Source organism: Lutzomyia longipalpis, chromosome 2, assembly GCF_024334085.1.
Source record: "Lutzomyia longipalpis isolate SR_M1_2022 chromosome 2, ASM2433408v1".
Taxonomy (NCBI): Eukaryota; Metazoa; Arthropoda; class Insecta; order Diptera; family Psychodidae; genus Lutzomyia; species Lutzomyia longipalpis.
In genome coordinates this window covers 36,913,030-36,933,262 of record NC_074708.1, presented here as the reverse complement: position 1 = coordinate 36,933,262, position 20,233 = coordinate 36,913,030, and the positions used below count along the sequence as shown (strand labels likewise).

General features: G+C 38.7%; 5 protein-coding genes across 6 annotated transcripts in view; 1 reads left to right on the top strand and 4 right to left on the bottom strand.

Annotated features, from left to right (window-relative positions):
* The window catches only part of LOC129790550 (arf-GAP domain and FG repeat-containing protein 1), a 32,714-nt gene extending 22,698 nt beyond the window's left edge, over positions 1–10,016 (bottom strand). Inside the window, exon 1 of one of the 2 annotated variants that reach the window (XM_055828108.1) lies at positions 9,571–10,016. In XM_055828108.1, the coding sequence (XP_055684083.1) occupies positions 9,571–9,755 (185 nt within the window). In that variant the 5' untranslated portion in view covers positions 9,756–10,016. The remainder of the gene's footprint in view (positions 1–9,570) is intronic. The other variant, XM_055828107.1, reaches the window with a different exon arrangement.
* A 645-nt stretch (positions 10,017–10,661) lies between these two features.
* Positions 10,662–11,446, bottom strand: LOC129790590 (60S acidic ribosomal protein P1). Its single transcript, XM_055828154.1, has 2 exons — positions 11,260–11,446; positions 10,662–10,997 (listed from the first exon to the last, which is right to left on the bottom strand). Exons 1-2 carry the CDS (start codon positions 11,329–11,331, stop codon positions 10,731–10,733), a joined length of 339 nt encoding a protein of 112 aa, XP_055684129.1. The 5' UTR covers positions 11,332–11,446; the 3' UTR covers positions 10,662–10,730.
* Positions 11,447–11,722: 276 nt separating this feature from the next.
* Positions 11,723–13,841, top strand: LOC129790553 (F-box-like/WD repeat-containing protein TBL1XR1). The gene is made up of 3 exons (XM_055828112.1): positions 11,723–11,966; positions 12,044–12,414; positions 12,489–13,841. Exons 1-3 carry the CDS (start codon positions 11,909–11,911, stop codon positions 13,548–13,550), a joined length of 1,491 nt encoding a protein of 496 aa, XP_055684087.1. The 5' UTR covers positions 11,723–11,908; the 3' UTR covers positions 13,551–13,841.
* Positions 13,842–14,069: 228 nt separating this feature from the next.
* Positions 14,070–15,168, bottom strand: LOC129790570 (ribonuclease H2 subunit A). Its single transcript, XM_055828131.1, has 2 exons — positions 14,956–15,168; positions 14,070–14,889 (listed from the first exon to the last, which is right to left on the bottom strand). Exons 1-2 carry the CDS (start codon positions 15,134–15,136, stop codon positions 14,114–14,116), a joined length of 957 nt encoding a protein of 318 aa, XP_055684106.1. The 5' UTR covers positions 15,137–15,168; the 3' UTR covers positions 14,070–14,113.
* Positions 15,169–15,462: 294 nt separating this feature from the next.
* Positions 15,463–18,527, bottom strand: LOC129790561 (uncharacterized). Its single transcript, XM_055828119.1, has 2 exons — positions 18,194–18,527; positions 15,463–16,564 (listed from the first exon to the last, which is right to left on the bottom strand). Exons 1-2 carry the CDS (start codon positions 18,477–18,479, stop codon positions 15,636–15,638), a joined length of 1,215 nt encoding a protein of 404 aa, XP_055684094.1. The 5' UTR covers positions 18,480–18,527; the 3' UTR covers positions 15,463–15,635.
* Positions 18,528–20,233: the final 1,706 nt, after the last annotated feature.

Genomic DNA, 20,233 nt, shown 5'->3' with positions numbered 1-20,233 from the left:
GTAAAATTCAGGCAGAAGAGAAGACGTTTTTCCTGAAAAATGCATTTTGAATTCGTTTATAGAATAAATATCGTGATAAAAGAGCGCATGTTTCAATATTTTTATGTTTCACGTTGAACGCGATAGGGTTAAATCCATAGAAGTCGAGAAACATAAATAATAATACATAAATAAATAATATTGATTATAACGTTTAAAAATTTGTAGCAAGCTCTGAAACTAATTCTGCCGAGCAGTAGAAACATGAAAATTATAAAATATTGTAAAACTAGATAAATTCGAAAAAAATGCAACAGAATGTATGAAACATGAATAAATTACGTGAAACATAAAAACCCGGAAACTAAATTCGCAGAAAGGGTTAAACTTTAGAAGATTTTACTTTGTTTCTTCAGATCTGTAGTAAAATAAAAAAAAAACTTTATTTTCAAGAAGAAAATACAATAAAATGATAGAACTCATAGTTCTTGCGGATCTGATGAAAGAGACAAGTATCTCAGAAACGTCGCGTGAAAAACTCTTTTCTAATATTTTCTTTATTCATCAATTTAACTGACCGAAAGAAAAACATAAAAAAAAGAAGCATTAAATTCTACAAATTTTACCCTTATTCTCCATGAGACATAACAACAACAAAAAGAAGTAATTCTTGGAATGTCTCGGTTCATTGAAACCATTCAAGCATGTTGAAACAGAAATATGAATTTACTACGCCATACAAACTAAAATAACCAAAGACTTAACAACAACGATTCATTGATTACTTATTGGAAATAAAAGAAAAGAAGAAATATTCAACCTTCAGACCCATAGAGTCTTCCTCAATTGAAAGTCTCTAGGTCACGAACTTCTTTAAATAAACACATCACGGTCTCTCCTCTATGTGCTTTTAGCAAAATATGAAGTATATTTTGTAGCTCTATTTGTGTTTGAGGGAAAGCGCGTATAAATAAGACGATTAAAAATAGTTCTTCACCAAAAAGCAACAACATTTTGTCAAAATCTCATTTTTATGCTGTAGGTTACCCTCCTCCTCCATTCATCTCTTCTCTCTCTCTCATATAAATATAACTTTCTGTCCTTTCATTTCAAGAACTGTATCTATCTGTGAAATGAAAGAGTACCAAATAAATATCCCCAGGAGAATGATGAACCATTGAATTCTTCGCGCAATATATGAGTTTTAGTTCATGTGAAAAGTATCATGTGCCAAAGTATGTTGTGCTTTGGTGGAGCAATTGAGAAGGGAATGAAGAAGAAGAAAAAAGAACTTACAGAGACTATATATTCAATGAGTATGGAGTGTGTGTGTTGTCTCTGAGGATGGAATTCAAAGAACCATCATCAGTGGGTATTATATAAATATATACAGAAACCCCATAAAGTACTTCTCGCATTCCCTTTACCCAGGGAAGCTTCTGCTTTTAGTTTCTTTTTCCTGGTTAGGGGTGGGTGGTCAGGGAGTGGAAAAAAAGTAGGAAAGCAAATCCAATTCAGGGATATAGAATTACAAAGATAGACAGACTAAATGTTGTGAATATGGGCAATAACATACAGAAAATTCTCCATCTAGCAAAACTTTATCCACCTTTTGCCATACACAAAATGGAATAAGAAAATAGAAAAAAATGTACTGGTAAGCTGACCAAGCTTACGAGAGCTGTGTTTCTTTCAGTGTACCAATTTTGTGAGAGCAAACTAGAGCGTAAATTAATTTAAATACGCGCAAAGTCGAGAAAAGTTGAAAAGTCATCCCCCAAGTAATCTTTAAAACGCCATATCTCGGGAACGGCTCCATAGATTTTCGAGTTTGAGCTATCGTTGGAAAGGTCTTAACCTCAACTATAACATATTAAAATATGAAGTAAATCGATAATGGCATTTTCGAAATATTCGAGTTCGAAATTTTCGAAAATTTTGATTTTGACTTTAGCGCCTCCCGCGGTCATTTCTCGAAGTTGCAATGTTCTAGACATTTGTAGGGTTTCACGAAACCTTTCATTTGCGCTTGAGTTGATCAAAAACGGACTTGTAGAACCCGAGATATGACATGCCAACTTTGGAAGGCTATATCTCGAGAACGGCGACATAGATTTTCTTCATTTTTGGCGTGGAGCTAGATAATATGGTCAGCTAAAACATATCAAAAAATGAAGCAAATCGATAATGGCGTTTTCGAGATATTCATCGAAAACTCATCGAAAATTTTGTTTTTCATTTTTGGCCCCCTAGCGGTCACTTTTGAAACTTCGTATGTTCTAGAGAGTTGTAGGGTTTGTTGAAAGCTTTCATTTGAGCCCGGGTTGATCAAAATCGGTCAAGCCGTTTTCGAGTTATGGTCGATTTTCGATGAAAAATTGTGGCGGCCATATTGACTAAACGGCTTGACCGATTTTCGAAAATGAGGTATCGTTGGAAAGCTCTTGATGGCCCCTACAACATACCAAAATTTCAGCCTTCTAGCTATAATAGGGGCTGAGATATAGCGAAAACAAAATTTTGAGGTTATTCAAAATGGCGGACGGAGGGGTGGGGGGTAAAATTTGACGTCATAATCTTACGTCTTCCAGTCGACTTTTAAACTTTGCCGTTTACCGCAAGTCTCTATCTATTACCGTTCTCTCGTAATTTAGCAAAAGGTTCCGGACGGACGGACGGACGGACGGACGGACGGCCGGCCGGAAAAAATTTTTTGGCGCATACGTTTTTTGGAATGTGGGGACCCTAATTCGTGCTCATCCCAAGTTTGAGCCCGATCTGACGACTTTCGATTTTGCTCGGTACACAAAAGCTGTGTCTGAAAGAAACACAGCTAAAATCCTCAACCCCCATACAAGGAGGGTGGGTGGTACATACATGAATATACCTACATCGTGCGAGAAGGGGGGTGGAAGAAAGTCTATTTTTATATTCTCGTCCATGCGTCATTAAATTGACCTTCCAAAAAAATCCATCATTTCATCGAAACATGGAATTTATCGTGTTATTGCATAAAAAAAGCATTGTAAATCATAAATAAAATAATTTAATTCCCTTTCTTTCCATTTATATTACTTTATTTGCAATTAATCCACTCACAAAAAAATATCAGAAATAAAAGCAAAATATACTTTCAATTTTATTGCAAATTTGTTAATTGATTAAAATTCCACGACGTCTATTTTTTTATTTCATCCACGCAAGGTTCATGGAGAGTATACCAATGTTTGCTTTTCTTTTCTTTTTTTTACTGTTGTTTGTTATTTAATTTTATTAGAGGAATCTTTTGTGAAAAAATTATTTATTTAATTAATAAATCAACATCAAATTATATTTTTTTACCGACCAAAAGAAGCTCTCAGAGTGAAAACTCTCTTGAAATTGTTTTTTTTTTCTTACTTTGTAAAATGTCAACAAATAATTACAAACCATTAAAACTTGACCGGAAGTTATTTAATCCCATTTCACATAAAACAAAACAACAATTAACGTGCATAACGTTCAAGCACTTTGCACTCTTAATTTTTTTTCCGAGAAACATTTCACGTTTTTATTTACGTTTTAAATAACTCCAACAGGGTAATTGTGACAAATAAAATAAATAGCATAATCCCAAAATTTATTCATATAAATTTTTTTTTACTCAAATAAATAAATAAAGAATTTATTCCGACACTGCAATTAAATATTTTTTAATCTTGTTTGCTAGAAAATAAATTTGATTATTATCATGATTGATTATGAGTTTACTTTTCCATATAACTACCCTATGTACATAATGCTGCAATATCTGCAAATATTATTGCAATTCATTTGAATTTTTCTTCTCAATTTTATTGCAGAAAAATTAGTTGGTGTTCCACTTCGTGGCCAACACCAAGTATTGTAATCGTCGGAAAAACCGACCACCTCAGATCGGGCTCAAACTTGGTATGAGCACGTTTTAGACATCCCACATAACGAAAATGGTGGTGGAAAATTTTTGATCCGGCCGGCCGGCCTGCCGGCCTGCCGGCCGTCCTGCCGGTCGCCCAAACTTTGCCTTATAGTTCGAGAACGGTAACTGATATAGACTTCCGGTTTGAAGTTTTCTATAGAAATGTGGGTGTAAAATTTAATTTTTTCGCTTTTTCAAAATCCAAGATGGCCGCCGTCCGCCATTTTGAAATAAAGTCAACCACTTCCCTTATAGCTAGAGGTCTGAAATTTTAGTATGTTGTAGGGCTCAGTGAGACGTTTTCATCAACAATTCATACTTGAAAATCGGTCAAGCGGTTTAGCAAATATGGCGGCCTAAAGCAAAAAGTGTTTTTTCGATATAACTCGAGAACGGCTTGACCGATTTTGACCATCTTGGTATCAAATGAAAGGCATTGGGAAGCCCTACAACTGTCTAGAACATTTCAAGTTTCAAAAACATCCGCAAGAGGCGCTAAAAATAAAAACAAAAATTGCCTAACTTTAAGGGGCCATATCTCCCAACATCTGTTATCGTTTTCCTTTAAATTTTGAAATGTTGTAGCCTGACTCATTATCTTTCTTCAGTCCGAAAATGAAGAAAATCTATGTCGCCGTTTAGAAGATATAGCCATTTGAAAAATTCTTGAATTTGAAAAGTTCTAAGAACCATATCTCTTGAACGGCTTGTCCGATTTCGCTCAACTTGGTATCAAATTAATGGTTTTGCAAAACTCTACAACTTTCTAGAACATCAAAAACTTCTAAAACCATTTCTTCAAGACGAAAAAGGCCAAAAAATGTTCTTGTAAAACAAAAAATCTTCATTTTGTGTTCTGGAGGTGACCTTGAAAATTATTGAAATTTATCTCAATTTATAGCCTGTTTTAATACCTTTCCAAAACTAGTCAAAAAATTTCTGTAGGTCTTATAGAACCAGAGATATGACCATTTTTATCCACCAAATTGCCGAATTTCACAAAAAAATCAAAGTCTACTAATTCTGCTCACAAATCGCATTACAACGCATAAACAAACTTCTACACGTTGTGGGACACCAACTCTTATAACTGGACGCGTTATGATTGACTTATTTAATTGACCTCAAAAAATTCTGTTAAAAAAACCCACAAAGGAACTTAAAGAAGGTTCATTTCTTTTATATAAAAAAAAAATCATCCGGAAATGCTTAAAGAATCAACTAAATAGGGGTCCCTCACATAGAGAGAACAAATCTACCTGAACACCCTAAATTCATCAAAAATTAAAACATCTGGAAGGAAGGAAGAAAAAAAAAAGGAAGTTGCCCAGATTTTCTATTTAAAAAAAAACAACAACAAAATCCCCTGAATCGATAATCATGCTGGCGCTGAATGCTTCAAGACAAGACGCGCTTTAGAAACCCAAACACACTTCCTCAACTCAACCCCCCTGACCTTTCCCACTTTGCACAAGTTTATGTGGAATGTAAAGTCGACACATATTTGCGTCACATCAGCCATCGAGCGCTAATTTGTTTATCACTAACTTATGTTAATATTTATTAATTGTGATTCGCGCGTTGTTGATCATCTGTGAGACACATATTTAATGAAATGTTGGGGCCTCTCTTTCAGTGTGTGATTGGTGTCAATTTTCCATGCCATTCTGTAGCTTTCTCTCCTTCTCTTTCTCTTTCCTTTTCATTTTATTTTCATGCAAAACATTCAAAGTTTATTAGAAATTCTTGGAAAATTTTCCCTTCTTCTCTAGAACAAATTGATTATTGCCAATTTTAATATTTCTATTAAATTAGAATTTATAAAAAGCAATGAAGATGTTTTTCAGTTTGTAAGAATGTGTTTAATTTTCTTCTATAGTTTTTAGTCAAATTCTAAAGAAAAAAACCTTAGAAAAAAATTAAATTTTTCAACATTTTTTCCCCAATAAATTCCTCACCAATAAATCACAAACAAGAGACGCAAAGAAATTAAATAAAAAAAAAAAACATAGAATGAATTATGTGCTTAGCATTTTATTAAGAAAACAAAACACGATTAAATTTTAATTGATGAAAATTCTAAAGTGGATTTAAAAGCTCTTTATTATAAAATAAATGATTTTGAGTTATTATTGAGAGATTTTTCTCAATAGCGTACGCATAAAAAAATACTTAAAAGGCATTGATTGATTTTCCTCATTCCGGGTGTATCAGCTGGTGTGGAAAACATCATGAATGGAATACTTTATATGAGAGAGGGGGAAGCCTCAATCGAATTATTTGTTATTGACTGACAACAATCTCTCTGCACAACACACATTCAATTTTCATCTCATTATCCTTTTAAGTACATAACACAGCCCATGAGTTGTGGGGGAATCAGTTGTTGTGTTTGTCAAGGAGCTGGTGATGATCCAGATGTGATTCTGTGGTCATCCAATAAATCATCATCCATTCTCATACGAATGTAGGTACTTCATAGATATATGTATGTATGTATTTATGGCAGACAGAGTGGGTGGATTTGCAAAGGAAATATTGTGTGTGAAGAGGGCGAGGGCTATAAGCGGACATTTAGAGCGAGATTGGGGGTAAGGGAGAAGATGATAAACAAGGGCTGAAGGTAAATTGGGACACAATTGAGATATTTGAGGGTGTTTATCCACCCCATTATTCACACATTCTAGGTCTCTCTTCTCCCTCCTATCAGAGAAGCCCTCATTGAGAGAACGTTTTGCCTTTAGTTGTCCTTGTTCCAGGACTTTGTCACACAATGTGGATCCCATAAATTCACTATTTATGTTAACACTCCATCGTCCCCATTCCACCTTATTCCCCACAAAACTCTATATACCCCAAACTGGACGTCGTTAATTCTTCTCTCCTTATAGTATGGCTACAGTATGAATGCGGACAAGCCACAGCAGTGGTGGCAGGATGAGAGACAACCAAGAGTGCCTGGTGAGCAATTATTGCCAACTCCAGCTGACTCTTGAACAACTTCTTGCTGTGCAATCAATCAGCAAACATTCACACAAGAGAGAAAAAAAAAACTCTCCTAAAGACCATCAAGTGGCATTTTATTAAATCCCTCCCTCCCGGTGAACTTTTCCTACCCCAACAACAAGATCCTCATTCCTTCAGCAAAATGTTTTTCTTCCAGTTAACTTCCTCTCCCCCACCTACGCTCGCGCACAAAAATCAATCAATCTCAATGAGACTTCGTCATGATTTTTCAATATTAAATTGACTTTTCAAACGTTTCAACCCCATTGCAATGAGGGGTGGTGAAGGAAGACGTGCAACCACTGAGGGAGGAAATAAAATTTTTACCGCCTCAATAAAAATATCTCTTGCTCCTTCTGCCAAATCAATAAATTTCATGCAGTTTACCTAAATTCAATTACATGAGCAGCTTTTTTTCCACCCCCTCTCTCTCTTTAAATTGGAAACATCATGATTTCTGCATGAGGTCACAATAAATATATCCCCCTAAGGGGCGGTCTTTTTAAGCAAAGTAGAGCAAGTTGAGATGATAATTTTATCAAGTTAGAAATCCACTTAGGAAGTCCCACAAATTCCAATAGGGTTGGTGTTTTTTCACCCACCCCCATTGCTTCATTTCGCGTGAAGAAATCAATAAATGACAACCAGGGATAGCGGGGAGTCTCTATTTGCTCAATACTTGTCGATTGGCAACACCGCGGGAAAAAGGAATGAGAAATGTGATTCACCCCAATTCTCGCCATTTCCTTGCTGATTTTGCGAGGAATTTTCGCAACAAAAACACCGGGTACGGTGTAAATTTGCAGAGTGTCTGAAAAGGTCGAATTTCATTGTGAATTGAGTCATTGGAAATGGAATTAATTTATTTAACTTGCAAGAAAGCTATTTTCTTACACTCAAATTAGCTCATCGCATTTGCCATTTAATCAAGGTCACGTACGGCATGAATCAAATGAGATTTTTGTAATTAAATTCTCCATATTTTTGCCTAACACTACCTTGAGAATTTGGCCTAGAATTTCATTGAGAACATTGTTCATTGATAAAAAAAACAAATTGTTCTATATCTTCTCCTTATCTTACAGGTATGTAATAATCTCTAATATAACAGCTGTTACGCTTATCAGGGTCTTATCTTGCAGTGACATTAATTTATAAAAGGTAAATCAGGTCCTGTGAGATCCAAAAAGACTTAACTATCTATCTTGTTCTATTTTATCACTTTGGAGTTGATTCTGGTGAAAATCTTTTATTTCTTACATTTTGAGACTGTTGCCAGATTCTAACAATTGGTGTTTTAAGAACGTTCTAATGTCGTACGATGTAAGAAAAATAAAAGATTTTCTTCTATTGTAATAAAATCTTTTATTAAAGACTTAAAAGATTTCTTCAAGAGAATTATTTCTTTTATAGAAAAAATATTTTTTCAAAAAAAAAGAAAAAGTTTCTTGACAAAACCGCGACCTATTCCATTTAAAAGAAATCTCAATATCTACAATTCTTTAACAGCTTTGAGGAAATGCAAGAAAATCAACGAAAGACAACAGAACTCAACAAAATAAGTAGGAATAAAATAAAAATCAATTAAAATTCAATTTTTATTTAATAAAAATAAATAAATAATTTTACAAGGAATTAATGTAAATTTAAATTGTTTGTCGTCAATCAGTGAGAGTGCCAAACAAACCCCTTCTACCGCCCACAATTTGTGATTAAATTGAACCTCTATTGACAATGAGGTGGGAGTTCAAAGATTCCTCTCTCACTTGGCAACATCCCTGACATTGTTGACATCACCTATTAATACAGCCTCCGCCCTTTGTTTACGCAACTAATCATTATGTAAACAATGTATGCCCATCACTTGTTGTTGCAGCACCTCCAATGCAGACCTTTTTTTTCGCGAGACCCATGCAGATTTCAGCGGAATACATTTAGCACGCTTCTGTGACTCTTTGCCATCGATGGCATTCAACGGTGGTGGGGCCACAACACGCGGGGGGCAGCCGAGGGGCGCGCGGGTACATTTGAATCGATGATGATGATGTGAAGAAACATTTGGGCCAAGTAGCGGATCATCTTTGAGATGTTGCACACATTCTCCGCGTGCTACGTCTCGGTGGTCAGTCCTCTCTCCTCGTGTTTGTGGCCCCTTCAGGAGGAGGGTGTTAATTCGAAAGGGGGATGATGTTAGCAGGAAATGGGGTGACTTCACAACGGGGGGGAAGCAACAACAACACTACCTAATTGATGGTCACAACTGCGACGCAATAATCGATGGCACGGGGTCTTGGCGGGTTCCACTTGGCGTGACGTGTAAGAGCCACTCCCCAGAGTCTCAGAGGAAGCAATTAAGGTTTCTCTGGAGTCTCTGAAGCCTTCCTTTGCCCCCAACATCAAAGAAATTAAAACAAAGAAGGCAGAGAAGTGCAATTTTCTCCACCAACTGCACCTGCTTCTGTCACAACAGCTGGTGGCTACATTGCACCGTGTTCATCACTTCCTCATTGACCATTCGCGCACATGCCAAAGTGGCCCCGGAGGGTGTTTAGAGGGCACAAATCCGGGAATTTCCGGGATGTGTGTGTGTGCGAGGGACAAAGAGAGATCGCGAGAGAGGTGCAGCTGAGAATCATCAAAGTACTTACAGCATTCCTGAGCATTTGGTGCACACGAATGAACCAATGGTCATGTTGACGTACGTGGGGCCCCTCTGGCCGCAATCGAAGCACTGCCGATTGCCCCCAAGGGACACAATCTCCCGCAAAATCTTCAAATTCTTGTCGTCGGTCTTTTTGCGAACTACCGCCATTTTGGAAATTTCTCTTTGCATTTGCAGGGAAAAAACTATCACGGCACACAAATTCTTCACCAACCCCAAATTCCTTTCCTTTTTTCAGCACTTTCTCCACCCGCTGCAACTAATATTTCACACAGAGACTACACATTGTACACGAGAGAGTCAATTTTTAGACGGTTTTTGGGTGCTAGTGCGACACAAAGTAGCGAAATTGCACAAAATTCGCAGACTACATCCGCGAAGAGAAGAAAACATTTTTATGAGACACCAAAAAATATTTAGAGCACCTTGCGGGACAGACTAATGGACAATTTAATTCTTTTGACTTGTGAGGTTTCTTATTAGCCGCACTAATGTGGTCGATTTCGGCTTTTCCGAAGATAAAATGGCATGAAATAATAAAATTTGAACTAAACGAACTTTTTTTTGCATTTCGACAAAATTCGTGATTTCCGTGTTTTTTCCCAAATTTGTGGGCATAAAACGCATTTTTTGGACTCCTGGGGACTTACGGGTGCTCTAGGAGCCTCGGGGAGCTCCTCCGTGCGGAATTTGGGGCCCGCGAAAATTTTGACGGTTGGGTTTAAAAAATTCAAATTTTGACGGTTGGGGATTTTACACACACTTTTTTTCCCGGAAATGGATTTTCGCCAACTTTTCAAACCAATGATGCCATTCGACGCGGCGTCGCTTCCTGATTGCAAAAACTTACTTCCGGCCGGAAAATTCGGCGGAAAACGCGAGAAAACTGTAAAAAACTGAAAGTGTGAGGGAGACGAATAGCGGTAAAATGCATCCATCTCATTTTCTCTTGAGCAAATAGTACCAAAAATGGCGCCAATTTCAAAAAGTAGTCAAAAAAGCATGAATTTTATATGGGGGCGCTATGAACGGGGGCTCTGGGGGGAAAATGAATGTCGTTGGTGAAAAGAAAATTACTTTCTTCATGGAAAGAGGTTTTATTTTTCCCTTGATTTGTACATTAAAACTGTACAAAGAATGGGGCCCTTACTCGAACAGCCCGAATCCCATGTCGTCATCAGACTCCTCGGGTTCCTCCTCCTTCTTCTTTTCCTCCTTGGCTGCAGCTGGGGCTTCAGCGGCAGCGGCAGCAGCAACTGGAGCACCTGCAGCGGGAGCAGCACCAACGCCTGAGCCAATGTTTGTGATCAGATCCTTCACATTGACCCCCTCGAGGGCTTTGGCGAAGAGTCCAGGCCAGTAGGGTTCCACCTCAACATTGGCAGCCTTGAGGATGGTGCTGATCTTCTCTCCCTGGAATAAAAAACAACAAACATTTAGTTCCACGTCCGGGTATTCTCCCTAACCTCACTTTTAGCACCAAAATATTTTTTCTATGAAAAATTCCCTCAATTTACTAATAAATTCTCAAAAAATCAATTAATCAGTAGTATTTAAAGCAAACTGGGTAATTAATTAAGGGAAATAGCTAATTTTTGGGATGTTTTGAGGGAAGGAAAACAAGCACAAAGCCCCCACATGAGGTTGATGGAATTTCTCAAGCAGTTTTACTCACCGTAACAGCCACATCATCATCAACGAGGATGAGGGCGGAGTACACGCAGGCTAGCTCAGGTTTTGTAGACATTTTGATGTGTTTAAATCACTTGTTAATCGTGCAAGTTGCCGGAAAAAGGCCTTAGCTCAGAAACAGAGAACAAGCACACTCGCAATGGTTGACCGGAAAGAAAGGTGACGTTTCACTGCCAAGCGGAGATTGCTTACGAGGAGGTACTAGAACAACCCGGCGGGACATTATACGCATGTTTTCTTATATTTTTGATGGAAAACCTGAAAAATATCCAAAAATTAGCGATGTTTTTAAAGAAAATTCTCTTCTTATAAATTCTTCAGGAAATTGCAGCACTTACAATAATTATTCACAAGGAAAATTCATTATTTTTTGCTTATTTCTTCACATTGAAAAGACATGATTTAGCCATTTAAACATAGTCCTGTCGGGAATGTGTGGTGGAAACATTGGATTTCTCCGCGGAAACTCCACGTATGTTGTCAAACTTTTCTGCCGGACGCCACAAAACATTTTAATCCCAAAAATCTCGGAATTTCTCATTAAATCTGTGCAAAAATACCCCCATTTGTGGCACCTACGGCCCCAGGAGATGCACCTGTGAGTGTTTTATGAGTAAAAGACAGAAATAAACATGAGTTTCTCAAGCGATGAAGTAAACTTCCTGGTGTACCGCTATCTCCAAGAATCAGGTTAGTTTTCTTAGGCTTTGTTGGGGGCTCCCCTGGCTGTTCTTTTGCTAACTAAACTCTGTGCATTTTGTTGCCAGGATTCCACCATTCAGCGTATACATTTGGGATTGAATCGCACATATCGCAGAGCAACATAAATGGGGCTGTTGTACCATCAGCTGCCCTCCTGACGATGCTCCAGAAGGGGCTAAAGTACACAGAAGCTGAGATTAGTGTCGATGAGGATGGGAATGTGCATCGTCTCACTGAAGGACTCACACTTATTGATGCCGTCATGCCGGAAGTGGTGGCTATTCGACAGAATTTGCACAATCAGCAAAAGCAAGCGATAAAGACGGAACCCACGAGTGGGGGTGAAACGAATGGCGAGGAGTCCGCAGTTGCCGCAGCTCCGGCACCTCCTGACACCATGGAAGTGGACCAGAGTATTGAGATTCCCGCCTCGAAGGTAAAAAAAACATTTTTTGGTTGTTTTTAGAAACTTCCGGAAGTGCTAAAGAAAATTTGTTTCTTCTGGACTAGGTCACGGTACTGCGTGGACATGAGAGCGAAGTATTCATCTGTGCATGGAATCCAAGTACAGATCTCCTTGCATCTGGATCGGGTGATAGTACTGCGCGCATCTGGGATCTTTCGGACAATTCGACCAGCCCGGATCAGCTGGTGCTGCGTCATTGTATCCAGAAGGGCGGCACGGAGGTACCCAGCAATAAGGATGTAACATCGTTGGATTGGAATTGCGACGGTACCCTCTTGGCAACGGGCAGCTATGACGGATATGCGCGCATCTGGACAACTGATGGGCGTCTCGCGAGTACTCTGGGCCAGCACAAGGGTCCCATCTTTGCGCTAAAGTGGAACAAGCGTGGCAATTACATTCTCTCAGCTGGTGTGGATAAGACAACAATAATTTGGGACGCATCAACGGGACAATGTACGCAACAATTCTCCTTCCACTCAGCTCCTGCCCTGGATGTGGATTGGCAGACTAATACATCCTTTGCCAGCTGCAGCACAGACATGTGCATCCATGTGTGCAAATTGCATGCCGATAAGCCCATCAAGTCCTTCCAGGGGCACACAAATGAGGTGAATGCCATCAAATGGGATCCACAGGGGCATCTCCTTGCCTCCTGCTCCGACGACATGACCCTCAAGATTTGGTCAATGAAGCAGGATACGTGTGTGCATGACCTACAGGCACACTCAAAGGAGATCTACACAATTAAGTGGTCCCCAACTGGCCCTGGAACTGCAAATCCCAACATGAACCTCATCCTGGCCAGTGCCTCATTCGATTCCACCGTACGCCTGTGGGATGTTGAGCGTGGTGTGTGCATTCACACGCTCACAAAGCACACGGAACCCGTGTACTCAGTTGCATTTAGTCCCGATGGGAAATTCCTCGCATCCGGAAGCTTTGACAAATGCGTCCACATTTGGAGTACACAGACGGGGCAACTGGTGCACAGCTACAAGGGCACCGGGGGCACATTTGAGGTTTGCTGGAATTCACGTGGCAGCAAAGTGGGCGCTAGTGCATCCGATGGGAGTGTTTTTGTGTTGGACTTGAGGAAATTGTAGAAGAGTTTAGAAGGTGGCCCATCAAGGTCCCCCACACCCGATAGCGATTTTTTCTATAGTGACTAGTGCTGGGGGCTCTATCTTCTTCTTCTTTTGCTACCATTTTCACCACCCCCACACACAGCAACAACATTTTTGGCATATTCCGGAAGCAACAAAAACTGTAGGCAGAAGAGATTTCCGAAGAGCATCAAGAACTTTTTTTTTCTTATTTTATTACATTTTTTAACTCATAAATGCGCCTGATTTGTAAAGAAGGTTGACAAAATAAAGATAGTATGTTCAATCTAACACATAATTTGTCTTTATACATGATTCTCGATGTCCGGGGATGCTTCAAAAGTGCAAATTGAGGTTATGTCTTTCCGGACTGTGCCATCAATGCACTTTTCTATATGATCTTTAAATATTGGGGAGTTTCTCTCGCGATTTTTCTATTTTTTATGATTACTCTACAATATGAAATGGGTCAAAATTGTTTTGCGATAGAGGAAGGTTTTACATGGCCGGTGCATAAACTCCTTTGAAGGAAATTCTTTATTTTTCAGTCAACAAATGTTTGATTAGAAATCCTGAACATTCTGGAGGCAGCGATTCCGGAAGAAGGCACATCTGTTGCGAGCCTTCTCCGTGGAACGGAAGAAACTCGTAATCTGTGGCCCTGAGTACTTCTTCCCCGATTCATCGTCAGCATCCTCAAAGGTAATCTTCTGCGCTGCCTTCTCAAGAGCCACCTCAGCTGTGGACCAGCTGAAGCGAACAATACGTGGGTATCCAAACACCCTGTCCACGTTGTCTTCGAGAAAAGCCTTGGTGTGAGGATCTCCCGGATAGCCACTGCCAAAAGGCTTCTCAGGGGCTCCTTCGGGGAACTTCCATGCCTTCAGTGCAACATCCCGGACAACTTTGGCGCAAATACTAGCAGCTGAAACGATGGGATACGTTGAATCGGCCTTCTTGGCCACCGTGATGGCAATGTCGGGAAAGAGGCGCGACAATTTCGCCTGATACGTCTCCGGGGGACCCACGGTGTCCACATAAATCTCCGCAATGTTAACATTCAGCTCCATGGCGCGTTTTATCAAACCAATTGCAGATTCCATTGAGACTTCATTCAATGAGTGCTTAACACGTCTCTGCATGCACTGGCTGATGTAGTTGGGACTGATTAGCTCAACAGCCCATCCCATATTGTCCAAGGCATCCTTTTTGTTGTTAATGTCATAGAAGATGGTCTCTCGCTTCTCTTCCGTGAGCTGTTTTGAGTCTGCACAGCCGAGATCCTTCAGTACATCCGTATTGGTCATCGCACAGAAGCTTATTCCATACACTAGGGGTCCTGAGGGAGATTTCTTTAGTCAATAAGAGGTCTTTTTTGCCCTTTCCGGATGCTGAAGATACTCACCAAGTACAGGACCTCTGCCAGCTTCATCAATTCCAAGGACACACGGGCTGTTGAGGCAGTTCTCGGGAATCTTGGAGAAGAATGTGATATTCTCTGAATTATCCCAGCCATCGAGGAAGCACTCCAGATCCTTTTGGGCCTTAATTTCCGTGATTTCTTCCGGTTTGTCTTCCACTTCCATGATTCAGTTAGGTTATGTTTGTTTACACCTAAAAGCGCGCGCAATCCGAGTGAGCTTTCGATGTTTCGAATTGTTTTCGAAAATATGTTTAGAATGCCAACGGATAAAATTTCTGTTAGAAAACCTGCAACTTCCACAAAAGAAGTCTCTGGTTGCGTATTCTCGAGTCTTCCGGAGGTAGGATATGCAGGAAAGACGGGAAAAAGCAAAGTTGGATACAAAGAAAAAGAATATGAAAATTCTTTTCCACTCAAAGAAGCACAAAAAGCCTAAAGATAGCCATAACCTCAATTAATTCTTCCATCTTCAATGAAAAACCGACGCCATTATTTTCTTTACAATTTTATTTTTACTAAAAAGTGTTAAATCAAATTGAAAATGAGAATCATATTGGATGAATCTTAAAAGGTAAGTAATTTCTGCAAATTTCTACATTAAAAACAATCTCAAATTATTTTATCGTAAAAAGGATAATAAAGAATAAGAATTCAGCAAGTCCTTAGGAAATCATGCTCTCTCCTTGTGGGGCTTCCTGCTTGGGAGGCAATTCCCCTAAAATTCCCGAAATGGGAGGAATTTCCGGGATAACTTGACGCATTTCCTCCACAGAGCAACACCTGATCCCCTCAACTCCTTCGAGCCATGAGAACTCCTTGCACTTCCTCTGACAGATTTTTTCGAGGATTTTTGGTTCTTCATTGCCATAGCTGCGAGTGTTAAGAAAAGGGGGGATATTGTAGAATAGGAAGCCCGTTGCCTTATTGTTCACTTTAACGATTATCCAATGGTACTTTGGGACGGGGAATTTGGGGTGTTGCAGGTAGAAATCCCACGCAGTTCCTGCTACATCAACTACTTTTGCAACACCGGAAGTTCCAACCCACACATCAGCTGCTGCATTTTCTGCTGTGAACTTTTCCACACCATCCCGGAGAGCGGTCCAGCCGGCGAGGGATTCATCATCGTGGGAAATTGCATAGTTCCAGGTGAGCCTGTTGACGAGATGCAACTGTGGCAGGGAAAGCATTTGGGCAGTTAGGAGGGATCTGTAGATTATCCTGAGAACCTTCTCCGGTGGTCCAAAGACATTCTTGAAGCGATCATAAATAGCATCGTAGCGCAGAGCCTTGAAGAATTCCAACTTATTCCTCGATTCTGGATGAGAACCTCTCTGGAGGTAATTTTGATCTTCAATCTTTAGCCCTGGATGGGTTTTGGCATGAACAAAGATTATCTGTCCTTTGGTGACGTTGTAGCAGGCCTCCCCGATGATGATGGATTTCTTCGTGAAGGGATTAATGTAACCAAATTCAGTGCCTTCAGCCTCCGGAGGACATCCAGGGATATTGGGTGTGAGGACCTCCTCAACGGGACGTAAATCGCATGCAAAGTTCTTACTCCACTGCTCTTTGGAACCATCCTCGAGTTCTGTGTGACCGCATGGAAAAGGATTCAATTAGACGGGTGGGGGAAATTAATTAAAATTCTCGCAAAGGTTTCCCTCAGTGCCCACAGGATTCTCTTCCTTTTCGCGCGAAAAGCTTCGCTGAAAAGCTTCGCGAAAAGGAAAAAAAATTAATGAAAGTTATTGATTTTAGTGTAAAAGTCGCGGGATTTTTATCGCTTAAGGGGGGTCTCTTTTGAGAGCGAGTGAAATTAAATGTTTTTATTTTTCTTGGAGTTTTTCTTAAACTTGGTCTTCAAGTGTTGGCCACATTTAAAGACAGAGTAAGAAAATGTGACGTTTGTTCAGATATTTTTAAAGTTTTACAACTTTTCTCAGCCCCAGAATGGAAATTCAAAATTCTGGTACATCAAAATCTGCATTGGTATTTCCTCTTTCATTTGCTTTTTACCCCAACAAAATCCATCCAGTAGATCCTGAGAAAAACCTACTTTTGTGTTTTGAGCAAAATCTCAAGATGGCGTCGCACCTAAGATGGCGAAAAGTGATTTTCTTACACTTCAATAATTAGACTACAAATGTAACCAACATCGGAAAACCAAGTTTAAGAAAAAACCCCAAGAAAAATGAAAACATTAAAAATATGTCAATTCGAACAATTTGCCCAAGAGACCCCCCTTAAACAATTATTCTTATCATCCACGCTTTTAAATTAACCCTTGGAATGCGGAGCGGGGTCGTTGAACGACCCCAGCGCTATATTTCGTGTTATATCTCCATAAATATAAAAGATACCATTCCCATCTTTTGGAAATAAGTTCCTTGGTTATCTGAGGAGGTTGTGTAAAAATTTCAGCTCAATCCGTCAACCACAAGAAAAGTTATTAAGGAAAATGTAGAAGAAGGGAATTCAAAAATTGGTGTAACGGTCATGCTGCGGAAAATTTTTTAGAGCATAAACAACATAAAACATAATTAGAAGCATGTAAATGTGCAAAACAATAAAGAATATTCGAGAAATATTGCCATTTATCACGTTGCGGGAAGTTAGGGGAATGTGGGGAAGAGTGAAAAAAAATTGCAGTTTCTTGGCAAATTTCTCAAAAAGAAATTGTAAAAAATGATTGAAAAATGTTTTTCCCTAATATCTCCTTCTAAGTATTTTAGGGCGGCGAATTTGTGGTGCAGGGTGCAAGAGGACTATATAAGGAATCTATAGGCACTAACCCGACAACTCCAGGTTGTATAGTTTGGGAGAAAATTGGCCTTCTTTTTGGGGTCGTTCAACGACCCCACCTTCGCATTCTACGTAACTACCAAGGCCTCCGCATTCCAAAGGTTAACTTATAAGTTTATTAGTAAAAAATAAGCTTTGTGGTTCTACGAAAGCTTTAAATAAAATTGTTAAAATTATTGAATAAATTGATTTAATTAATTAATTTCCTGTTTATTTAATTTTATCCTTTTAGTTGCTCAATTAATTATCCATTTACCCATTAGAGGACAATCTGTTTAAATCATTTATTAATTAATTTATTATGTATCATTATGTAGACACAATCATCCGTTAATTGATGTTAATAAGACAATTATTTGACCCATGACATGATGAGCTTAAATTTAAGCTCTTTAAAGCTCCCACAAAAACTCACGTAATTCTTCTCCTCCAATGCATTTCGCTTTGAGTGTCCTTGTTTTGGGGTAAGATTTAAAATATCCTGGTTCACAGGACAACGTCACACTCTCCTGAGGCTCTAGCAGGGTGCTCTCATTGGTTGAAGCTTCAGAAAATTTCTCATCAGCCCCATAAATTAGTGGCGCGAAAAATCCATAAGGCACTGGTTTGAAGGGAAGATTGCAATTAGAACCGATTTCCGCACTAAAATGACCGGGAAAGGTCACGGCCAAGGTAGCGAGAATCGCGTAGACAGACAGCATGTTCTCGTTGTGACTCTATGAACAAGACTGAGGGGAATCAGTGGAGAAAGATCTAATTTATTAAATTGCCGCAAAAATATATTGACGGACAGTTATCAAGCGAGGTCAGGAAGGTTGTTTGCCACACAGCTGGGATACCAATTAAATTTTATTTTTGTTAATTTTCACAAATTTAAATAAATCTCTCTTGAGAGCTTTTAAATATTTTTCCTTCGGCTCTGTTATTTGATTTTTTCTATGATTTTCTATGCGTCAGAATATTCTTTTAGGCTTCCTCGTAGACTAGACTAGAGGAAGAGAACGAGAACAAGACAAACCACCAAAAATTCTTTCCAGAGACAACACAGGAATCTCTTCTACTGCAAACAATTTAGCCCCTATTAGGCGTATAATCTTTTTTTCCCTGAGCTCTTACTAAACACTTAATCTTCAAGCGAGCGAGCGCGGAAAAAACTTGTCTGGGGATTTCCATCAACATCATCGTGCATTCGTGAATGAAATGTACAAAATAACAAAACTTTCAGTCACAATAAAAGGAAGAAATGAGATAAAAATTCCACCAAAAAGTTCCCCCAAAACTTTTTTTTTGCCTCCATTAATCTCTGCTTTTTAGCATTTTTTCCAAATGGCTCTTACGGCGAAAAATCGCAAACTTTTGATAAATTCCAAATGAGTTTTATTCACACCAATTTGGTGCTTCGTTTCATTTTTCATATATATGGATATTCAAAAGCGCACGTCTATCCTGACCTGTGAGAAAGTTAATTATGCCGTGCAGAAGATTTCTCATTGAAAAAAAAGCTTCGACTACAAATGACTGCATTTTGCATCTATTTCCGTGAAATTTTAATTTGAAAACTTCTCCCTGATGAGGTGGGACTTTGTAAAATGGGCAAAATTAAAATATTCGTGCTGCAATTTATTTTTATTTATTTTTTTACATAATAAAATGTCTAATATATTTCTAAAATGCGGAAAAAGTAAGTTTGGTAATCAATTTATCGATGAGATGACTGCAAGAGGCAACTAATTGGCATATTTTTGGGAATTTATTTGAAGCTTTTTTGCAGTAAATACATATATTTTATTAATTAATTTAAATAAATTGTGGAGACGCCAGGTAGTTGTTGCCTAAATAACCGCCTACAAATCAGTACGTTCAGGTTTATTAAAGCTTAAAAAAAACCAAACTGGAGAAAATTTAAAAATTGATTTTCGAAGGTTTTAAAAACTGATTAAACGTCAGAATTAACATCAAACGTGGTTTAGTTATATAAATCTTCAGAAAATCTCGGCTTTTAAGTTTTTCCTTCTCATTTAAGTTAAAAATTATTAGTTTTCCTAAAACACCGCCGTCTTGCTGGTCTTGGCTTTTTTTGTCAAGCTAAATAAAATATACAATGGAGGCGCCGGGTTATTTGCAAATTTACACTGCAAAATATAATTTATCCCAGTAAACAAATTTTGCAAATCATTAATCAATTATTGAGTCAATATAGGTCCGCATAGATGATCAGTAGTTGATCAATCTGATTGATCAACGATAATAGATCAATAGTTAATCAATCAGATTGAGAGACAATTATCGCTCAATTCTCGATCAATCTGATTGATTGTCAATAATGGATCAATCATATTGATAATCAACTATTGCATTTATTCTTCATTCTCTTTAAATCTACAGTTTAAGAAGGGTTAAAGTTTAAGAAGTTTAAGAGGGTTACTCTGTTCGCGTCATTGCTATTCGCGTCGTT

Excerpts from the sequence above, each read along its gene's own strand:
- LOC129790590 (XM_055828154.1), bottom strand. The coding sequence starts at position 11,331 with ATGTCTACAAAACCTGAGCTAGCCTGCGTGTACTCCGCCCTCATCCTC. Across the intron at positions 10,998-11,259 it reads ATGATGATGTGGCTGTTACG|GGAGAGAAGATCAGCACCAT; the intron begins GTGAGTAAAACT and ends TTTTTATTCCAG.
- LOC129790553 (XM_055828112.1), top strand. The coding sequence starts at position 11,909 with ATGAGTTTCTCAAGCGATGAAGTAAACTTCCTGGTGTACCGCTATCTC. Across the intron at positions 11,967-12,043 it reads CCGCTATCTCCAAGAATCAG|GATTCCACCATTCAGCGTAT; the intron begins GTTAGTTTTCTT and ends TTTTGTTGCCAG. Across the intron at positions 12,415-12,488 it reads TTGAGATTCCCGCCTCGAAG|GTCACGGTACTGCGTGGACA; the intron begins GTAAAAAAAACA and ends CTTCTGGACTAG.
- LOC129790570 (XM_055828131.1), bottom strand. The coding sequence starts at position 15,136 with ATGGAAGTGGAAGACAAACCGGAAGAAATCACGGAAATTAAGGCCCAA. Across the intron at positions 14,890-14,955 it reads TGGCAGAGGTCCTGTACTTG|GACCCCTAGTGTATGGAATA; the intron begins GTGAGTATCTTC and ends AATCTCCCTCAG.
- LOC129790561 (XM_055828119.1), bottom strand. The coding sequence starts at position 18,479 with ATGCTGTCTGTCTACGCGATTCTCGCTACCTTGGCCGTGACCTTTCCC. Across the intron at positions 16,565-18,193 it reads CATTGGAGGAGAAGAATTAC|AACTCGAGGATGGTTCCAAA; the intron begins GTGAGTTTTTGT and ends GCGGTCACACAG.